At 41.5% G+C, this 9,962-nt stretch overlaps 1 protein-coding gene across 1 annotated transcript; it reads right to left on the bottom strand.

Moving 5' to 3' along the window:
* Positions 1–4,391: 4,391 nt before the first annotated feature.
* On the bottom strand, positions 4,392–8,242 carry LOC117372604 (interferon-induced transmembrane protein 5-like). Its single transcript, XM_033968427.2, has 2 exons — positions 7,947–8,242; positions 4,392–4,815 (listed from the first exon to the last, which is right to left on the bottom strand). The coding sequence occupies exons 1-2, from the start codon at positions 8,151–8,153 to the stop codon at positions 4,594–4,596; spliced, it is 429 nt and encodes a 142-aa protein (XP_033824318.1). The 5' UTR covers positions 8,154–8,242; the 3' UTR covers positions 4,392–4,593.
* Positions 8,243–9,962: the final 1,720 nt, after the last annotated feature.

Here is a 9,962-nt window from a genome sequence, read left to right as displayed (position 1 = left end):
ATTCTGAGGACTTTTTACCATTGAAATTCTGTTTTAAATGGTTAATCGCCATGGCAATGGGCCTAATTTCTTATCCTTCTGTAACCTATGAATAGCCAATATTTTAAAATCAGAATCAGTAAAGCTTTATTGCTATTATCAGTGAACAAAGTGAACAAAGTAGGAACGTGTGCTTGTATGTTATGGATCAACATAATCAGTGAATAATAACAATACATTATAAACTATGATAAAATAACCATCCATCTATTTTCTTCCACTTATCTGGGGCCGAGTCATGGGGGCAGCAGTCTAAGCAGAAACTCCCAGACTTCCCTCACCCCAGACACGTCCTCCAGCTCCTCCGCTGGGACCCCAAGGCGTTCCCAGGCCAGCCGAGAGACATAGTCCCTCCAGCTTGTCCTGGGTCTTCCCCGGGGCCTCCTCCTGGTGGGACATGCCTGGAAAACCTCCCTAGAGAGGCGTCCAGGAGGCATCCTGGACAGATACCTGGGCCACCTCAACTGGTTATTCATGACATGTATGAGCAGCAGCTCTACTCCGAGCTCCTCCCGTGTGACTGAGCTCCTCACCCTATCCCTAAGGGTGCGCCCAGCCACTCTGCGGAGGAAACCCATTTCGGCCGATTGTATCCGCGACCTTGTCCTTGCAGTCATTACCCAGAGTTCATGACCATAGGTGAGGGTAGGAACGTAGATAGTCTATAAACCAGAGAACACTGATCAGTTGTACATATATATTGCAGTTTAACATTCAGTATTTTGGCCAGTGGCTGCACCACTTTAATAACAGTAGAGGGCGCTGTTTCCCCTCTATGCCGTGCCAGTTCTTACCATCTTATTATTGTGAGGTATTTTCTAGCAGTGCAGCACTACATCAAACTAGTATCTTGACTTACTAACACTAAGGTAAATGACACGTGCCCACTTCTATCCTTTCCTGAGAGTCTGTTGCTTCATTGTTCACATTACCTGTGTGGATCATTAAACTCTTCTGACTTTATGTTTCAGTCTCTTGGTCTTTGACGCTTACAATAGAAACGAACATTCTTACATTATTCTTATTGCAATAATAATTTCTCATGATAATAATGTCTTCTTATTGTCTAGCTATAACTGCACATTCCTTTATTCCATGTAACTCTCCTCCTTTTTAATCATCAAACACACAGCCTGTACTTATCTTTATTCAGATTTAACAGTTTCATATCACTCTGTTCTAGATGAGGTAAACCAGTACGAACATTTGAACGTGTATTGCGCAGCAGACTCCATTTTCTTCTCTTTTTTGCGTAGTTGCGGTGCATGATGGGATATAGAAGTGCGTGAAGTGTGCACGGATGCACGCTTCGGCCACGTCCGATCTCCATCGAAACGGTGTAAAGGGGAGGGCAGGTTTGTGGGCACATTCAGTAGGATGGGTTGAAATGGGACAGCCCTTGTCATGCTGGAAATTACGTAACTGCCCTTCAACGTACACTTCCAATCGTGATCCTAAGGCCAGTTTGGCGAATTGGGACACGGCCGCTGTCATGAGACATGTATCTCTGCTCCTGTTCTGCCTCCCTGTGTGCTCTCCCCCCTCCCTCACCTGCCTGAACCTGGAGCTGGGCGGAACTCTCGGCTCCTCCCGCGCGCACCTGTGTCCCATCAGGGTAATCATCACCACCTGCCGTGGATAAGAGGAGCGGGGAGAAGACACTTGGTGCCAGACTGTCCATGTGTCAATGTGATGCTCCAGCTTAGTTTTTGCAATTTTGTTACCTGTCTGCCTGTTTCTAGTCAAAAACCCAAAAGGGGGGGGGTATTTTTGTGGATAATTCCAGTCCATCTGATTTAAAGTGTGCATGGTGCAACTTTATAGCCTGGATCATGAGACTGACCACGAGGCTGTGGCCCTCTGATTCATCTATGTTTCATAATGTGGACATTGCTGAAAAAAAACTGCATTTGCAAAACTGCAAAACTACATTTACCCCACTATAGATCACATGTGCTGTAATAATAAATAGCTTCCCTTACGAGCAACGAGATGCTCCTCCCTGTTCTGTTTGACCAGAGCCTGTAATTCAAAAACATCTGTGAGTGTTTCCCTCTGGACCACAGCAGCAAATAGAAAGTCGTGCTGTGAAGGCTGTGATTTTGGACCTTAAATAAAGGCAGGACTTTAACAGAGGCGGCTAATGTCAGGGCGGGACAGAGAGTGGGAGGTCTGACTCTGAGAGAGACAAAGATCAAAACAGACAGACACTCTATGTAGGAGGTATAAATAAGACTATGCTTTATGTTTTCTGTCTCACAAAAAGAAAATGTCAACTTTAAATATGCTGATTAAGGCAGGACTGGCAAACCATTGTTCTCTTTATACTGAAGCTTTCACCTCGAAACAACAAAATTGTAATCTTCACCATCACTAGTTTTATAATTAATTTCACTTTTATCCAAATGGGATAGTGTCTTCAAACTTCTTAAAAGCATTTTTCTTAGATAGAGCCATAAACATATCCACTTAAACGGACACTTGTAACTTTCTAGGTGGGAGTGGCACCTAAAAAGTCACAAGTGGGAGGGGATAATCTGCAAACATTTTAGAAATATTTTACAAACTTGTTTACATAAGGCTAATTTTAAAAAGCAGTAGCAAAGACAGAACATAAAATAACTGGTCACATTCTGTAGGGGCAGGCAGCGGTCGGCCCGGCCCAAAACGTGATGTTCCCTTTATAACCCAAAGTACAGCTGCAAAACACCAGCGCTCCAGTTTCATTTCACATTCCACCCTGTGATCTGCTCCTGTACGACCAAAAACAAGCAATGACAGACGATCACTTTTGGACATGTAAAGGTATAATTATCTAGTTTATTTACCTCAAGCACAAGAGGTGTACAGTACAAACACTGATGAACAAAAAGTACAAGAAAACTAAAAGCAATAGCGTTTAAAGGGCCCAAATGATGCTAAACTTACTTTTAAAATATGCACTATGTAACATTTCTAGTGCAGCCTCTGCCACCAATTTGTTTCCATGGCAATGATATTGCTTTGCCTGCCTTTTTTTTTTTTTTTGCATTTATTTAATTACAAAATATTTTATTGCAAAAAAAAGTCACCTCTCCACAGATCTGACCTGTAGCTTAGTCTGGAGATGTCACCTGCTTGTCACCATGAAGATAAATGAGTTTATGGAGACAACCAGCCGAAATGTTGCACCTTTGAGTGCACCTTTAAAACGCCTGAACAATGCATAACATTAAAAAGTGGTTAACAAAGATACACATCGGTGAACTGAACTGGGTCATGTCATTTAATAAAACCATACACAATTCCAGCATAACATTATGACCACCAAACGAGCTTTGAGCTAAAGCTTTAAGCTTTAAAGAGACAGTGACTTGTGTCAGATGAGCAGATTAAGAGAAAATGCCTTGAAGAATTATTGAATAAAAATAATTGTATCCTTTGTTCCTGAATGTTCCAACCCTGGCTCTGCCAATTCAATAAACATAATCCACATACACTAGACTCACAGTAGAGCAGAGGGTGGTCACAGTGTTATGCTTGTCGTTGTATAAATGATAAGATAAATAGAATAAATAACTACCCACAATGTATGGTCTTTCAACACTGACCAAACATTTTATACGCTTCTAATAATAATGCACAGTCAATTACATGAGTTGTTGTATTTTCATAAAGTCATTTTTAGCTGGAGGTTAGGCCACTTGGACTTTTCACCACTCAAAAAATAGGATTTTTTTAATTGAAATTGTTAATTAACAGTATTATGTTTTCATTTACTTCTGAAACCCATGCATGGAGCTTCAAATACATTGATTGTTAACTTTAAATGAACTCAGCAGTTCATTTACACAGTTTATCCAAGACACAAATGAGTAAACATTATATTATAATGATGCTTCTCCAGCAGTAAATAAATCATATTCTTCCAACATTACTGAGCAGACGGCATAGCTCCTTCTCTGTAATTAAATCTTTTCTAGTGATACTTCTCTTTTTAAATTATACGTTTTAGAATGAACACTGTAAAAAGCAGGTTTTTATTACACTTAAATAAAGTCATCTTTTCTATCTTTAATATATATTAATTGAAGGTAAACATTTTGAGTAGAAAAAAAAAAGGCAAAATCTGATTTGATCAAAAAAGTTAAAATTTGTTAACTGGACTATGTAAGTAAAGATGTTTTGTCTCACACCAAGTACTGAGGATGTGATCTGTTTTCTTTTTGAGGATCATCGGATTTAAACTTGGAGTTTATCAAGTCTGAATTAAGGCAAAATATGGTCCAACTGAGAAAACTATGGATAAGGTAGTCCAAATAATGATTCACCTAAAGGAGGATAAAAATATACATTTATTTGTCTGTAATAAAACAAATATTCAAACTGCAGAGGGCCCTGCATACCCCCAGCAGCAGCCCCTGGATCACAGTCTGAGCAACACTGATCTAGTCAATATCCCACTTCACAAATTTGAACCATGACTTGTGTTGCTTGTTTCGTATCTGTCATGTACACTATTATTTACCCAATTCTCTACCTCCACAGCCCTCCTCCTCTCCTCTCTCCTTGAGTCTACCAGCTGAACAGTTTGAGGAAGTTCTGGAAACCATCCTCTCCAAAGAAGTCGAACGATCCCTGCGAGGAGCCCAGGTGAATAAGGAGCAGGATCAGGATGACGATGAGCAGGAGAGGGATGAGGAGGTTCCAGCCCGCGGCCAAGATGTTGTACCACTTGGCCTTGTCCGAGCACTCCTGGGCCAGTTGCAAGTTACCCTGGGTCTTCTGGTCACGCGCCTGTACATGGAGAATACATGTTAGTAGACAGTTACTATAGTATTACATGATCTACCTCTTTTTAGTTTAGCCCAATTTCAGTCCAACTGTAGACTTAGTTCTGTCCTGGTGTAGTCCTGCTGTAGTCCTGGTATAGTCCTGCTGTCGTCCTGGTATAGTCCTGCTGTAGTCCTGGTGTAGTCTTGGTGTAGTCCTGGTGTAGTCCTGCTGTCGTCCTGGTGTAGTCCTGGTGTAGTCCAGAGTTTAGTTCAGAGAGGTATTTGTTGTTATTGTTAATTTAAAAACGTGACATTTTTAATACAACTTTGAGTAAGCTGATGATGAGGTACAGCCATTATAATCAAGTCAGTTTTAAAGTATTTATTCACTGTAATAGTGAAATAGTTGTTATTATCTATAAACTTAAATTCCTTCTGCCTGTCCCACCATGTCCCATCACATTACACTATTAGCAACACTTTGTTTTGTGTCTTTCTACAATATTATGTCATAAATAAACAAAGAAGCCTGTATAACTCCATGTCCATCTATAACTGTTTTTGAAAGCAATATCACAACATCTGCTGTTGAATCTTTTGGACTCGATCACTAGAGGAGTTATGCTACAGCAAATTGCGTATAATATGAATATTAAGCCAAGCTCACCACTTCAACGTATTCTGACACTTGATCATGGATTATATCTGGATCATAAACCTGGTATCGTTTACCTGCTCTAACCCTTACCTGTGTGTTTGTGGTAAAGGGTAAATGGTAAATGGTCACATTTTTCTATAGCACTTTTCCACCTTCAAGGCACTCAAAGCGCTTTACAACAACGAACCACTCACCCATTCACACACACATTCATACACCAGTGTACACTGACACTGAGGGCGAGGTAGGTTAAGTGTCTTGCCCAAGGACAGAACGACAGCATTCATCTTGGTGTAGTCCTGGTGTAGTCCTGGTGTAGTCCTGCTGTAGTCCTGCTGTAGTCCTGCTGTAGTCCTGCTGTAGTCCTGCTGTAGTCCTGCTGTAGTCCTGTTGTAGTCCTGGTATAGTCCTGCTGTAGTCCTGGTGTAGTCCTGTTGTGGTCCTGCTGTAGTCCTGGTATAGTCCTGCTGTAGTCCTGTAGTCCTTGTGCTCACACTTAAACTAAAAATAAAGGATTTTTGTTCCCATAAGAGAGGCAAAATTGTCTTTCTTTCTTTCTTTTTTTCTTTATTATGTATTTGTCAGGGACCATGTACAAATTCATTAATCTTACAAAAGAAGAGATGATTTGTCCCAGATTTAGCTACTGCTACTAAAGTACTACTACTACTGCTACTTGAGTGTGTATACAGATCCCCACAATCCCCAGTGTGATAAACACCTGCCCACACCATTATCCAGTGTGGGACTAAACTGGAACTGGGGTTAAACTAGGCCCAGATCAGGACCAAACCAAGTCTACATTAGGACTAAACTGGGCTCAAGCAAAGACAACCAGGACAGTTATGAATGCATAGTATTTCATGTCCTAAATCAGTACAAGCATTAATTATGTTTATATGTGAAATAACATGACATTATCATCTCTTATGAAGCCTGGAGTTGTCCTGAGGTATGTATATTTTTGCATGGCTTTTTCCATCTGTAACTCTCTCATTTCTCAGTCACATAGCGGCCCTCGCCCACTGAAGATACCAATTACACCATTTTTAACTTCAAGCACCAAATGACTGCCTGTAATTTAAACTCAGGGCAAAGAGTCCAGGATTCAACTGTGAACCAGGACTGAACCAGGACTCAACCAGGACTGGACCAGGATTGAACCAGGACTGGACCAGGACTGAACCAGGACTCAACCAGGACTGGACCAGGACTGAACCAGAACTGAACCAGGACTGAACCAGGACTGAACCAGGACTGAACCAGGACTCAACCAGGACTGGACCAGGACTGAACCAGGACTCAACCAGGACTGGACCAGGACTGAACCAGAACTGAACCAGGACTGAACCAGGACTGAACCAGGACTGGATCAGGACTGGACCAGGGACTGAACTAAGACTGAATCGAGACTGGACAAGGACTGAACCAGGACCGAACCAGGGACTGAACCAAGGCTGAATCAGGACTAGACCAAGACTGGACCAGGACTGGATCAGAGCTTGATCTGAAGCATGCTTCAGGTTAAAGGTACACAATGCAACTTTTGTGGTACATGGCCACTTGCTCGTCTCCATGAGGTTGTTATTGCTTTGCCATGAATGTTCCAGAGTACGACTTTAAAGGGGCACTATGTAACTTTTCTGCTTGTCTCGCTAAAGATTGTATCGCTTTGAATAGGAAGTTTCACAGTATGGCATTGAACTTATTCATATCCATGGAGACAAGCTAGGGATGCCACCTGGCCAAGTTACAGGTCATATCTATGGAGCGGTGACCCAACAAGAATTCATGTTTTTCAAGGTACTTTTTTTTTTTTTTGCAATAAATACACCTGTAATTCATTAAACGCAAGATGGATAATGCCATACTGAGGAACCAGAAAAAGCAATAACATCTCAGTAGAAACATGCAGGTGGCAGATCCTTCACTAGAAAAGCTACATAGTGTACCTTTAAACACTTAATTTTTTATTTATTTTTTGCTCAAATATACCATAAAAACACACATTTTCAGTGTGAAGGTAGCCTAGTTCAGGGTAGCCTCTCCACAGGTCTGACTTGTTACTTTGGCTGGTGATGTCACCTGGTTGTCTCCACCAGAAAAGTTACAAAGTGCACCTTAATCAATCAAATAACACATTGAGTAGTCCTGATATAGAGTTGAACAGAAAAATTTGTCAGGATCAAGAGGGGAGACCCTGGAGTTCCCATGTCAGGACAGTCGGATTATTTTAATGTTTTTTTATTCTTTTATTATGTCATTGAATATGTGACAATGCACATTAATTAACTTGTGCACAGAGTGTAATTTTCAGGCTAACTACCATCCACAGTCCCATTGGCAGAGACAGAAAACAGGACGTAACAGGCACAAAACATTCAGTCCATATACACAGAGACATAAAGACTCTTTAGAAGATGAGTGAAATACAAAAATGCAGTCATAGTAATGATCCCATTTTACATGTAAACATAGCTCGTGTCATAGTTTACCTTGATGGAGTAGATGAGGGCCATGAACCCGAGGCAGCAGAAGTTGACATAGAGGGTGTTACACAGGGACCAGATCAGGTAGTCTCTCGGAGGCTTCTTCCCTCCTGCTCCATGCATGTTTATCACAGTCGATCCTGGTTTTCGCCCGGACTTACAGTTAGTCAACGGGGTGCAATCGGATGGGAAATTGTAAGAGTGGTTGTCCATGACTTAGGTCTTCTTAGGTTTCTCAAAATGTAGATGTAAATATACTTGCAGTTGTACCAAACTGGATGCCCGTCTGGTTGGGAAAATGCGTTGCCAGTTTGGAGTGGGTTATATTGGTCAGTAGAATGGGAGGTGACTGGGAGGAGATGTTTTAATATGTACAGGTCTGTAATTATGTGGTCAGCTCAGAATAGAGACAGACATAGAGACATGTACAAGAAGGGCAGGGAGACCAGCTAAAAAAGTAGTGTAAGTAGAAGTATAGGGAGGTTCTCATGCAGCTTTTCAGTTGATATTGATGCCCGATACATTTTGTCTGTGTAATCCCTCAGTCATCCAGGTCTGATCCATAACAAAAGACAAAATTTAAATCTGCCAACTGGACAAATCGTTGTAGGACCAATACCTGCTGTTTGATTCACACCATCCGCTGCAGCACGGTTATTCATACACTACAACACAGAGCTCAAGTGGTGCCCACAAACACAGAGGGGAAAGTGAAGGAGGAACAACACGTGGAGGCCCTCTCGGCTTGTGGATATCCAAAATGGGTCTTCAGTAGATCTAAGAGAGATAAAAAACAGGATAATAGGGAATCTGAGCCGAGAAGGAAAGGTGTAACAATTCTTACACAGCAAATTTTCAGACAGTTTGAGATTCCGGTCTATTTTACACCTGCAAACACTTTAAGACAGAAAATGGTTCACCCAAAGGACAAAAAAAAACAACCCAAAACATAAACAAAGTAATGTCGTCTACTCCATTCAGTGTAGTGAAGAGTGCAGTGAGCATTACACTGGAGAAACTAAACAGCTGCTCCAAAGAGAATGTACCAACACCATCAAGAGAGCAGCTCAGGACCCCAGTCTGCTGTACATCTACATCTCAAAGACACTAACCACTCTCTTGAAGATAGTGAGGTTCAGATCTTAGCCAGAGAAAAAAAAATGGTTTGAGAGGAGAGTTAAAGAAGCTATTTTTGTTAGGAAAGACAATCCTTCCTTAAACAGGAATGGGGCCTTAGACATCAGGTCTCACCGATCTACAACTCTATCCTCAAACGCATAACAAACAGGAAAGACAACAATAGGCCATTACAGGTTGAATAGGGTCATTAAGGCTGAAACTGGAGACAATAGTTGTTTACAGTTTCAGTGTATCTACCTAATGAACTGACGGATGTGACCCCGCATTGTGTATTGTCACTGGTTGTATTCTTGTATTGGTTGTGAATAATAGTGTATTTTTACTCCTCTGAGCATCAGCTACAAACTGAATGGCCCTTTTGAGACAACAGCACTATCTGATTGTGATTCTAACCTAGAGCCTTTCTGATATTTTGTTTCACATTATGATTGATGTGTGAGTGTTTATGTGTGTATTCTGCTTGTACTGTACCTAAAAAACATTGTAAAAATCAAAGTTATACTGTCAAAGCCAGACTTAGAGACACTTATCCATGTTTTTGTCTCCAGTAGGTTAGACTACTATAACAGCCTGCGCACTGGCCTCTCCAAACGAGCCTTAAGACAGAACAGTACATCCAGAACACTGCTGCTCGGGTCCTGACTAGAACCAGGAAGTACGAGCGCAGGCGTCCTGTGCTCAGGTTTCTGCACTGGCTCCCTGTAGCTCAAAGAATAGACTTTAAAGCAGCTCTGTGTGAACAAGTCTCTCCATGGACCAGCACCAAAGAACATCTCTGAAATGTTAGCGCCATATGAACCATCTCAAGGTGAATGTAAGGTGGGTGTAAGGTGGATGTGAGGTGGGTCTAAGGTGGATGTGAGGTGGATGTAAGGTGGGTGT

This window comes from Periophthalmus magnuspinnatus, chromosome 6 (assembly GCF_009829125.3).
Source record: "Periophthalmus magnuspinnatus isolate fPerMag1 chromosome 6, fPerMag1.2.pri, whole genome shotgun sequence".
NCBI classification, from domain to species: Eukaryota; Metazoa; Chordata; class Actinopteri; order Gobiiformes; family Gobiidae; genus Periophthalmus; species Periophthalmus magnuspinnatus.
Note: the sequence above shows the minus strand (reverse complement) of the source record. Positions and strands in the feature narration are given on the sequence as shown.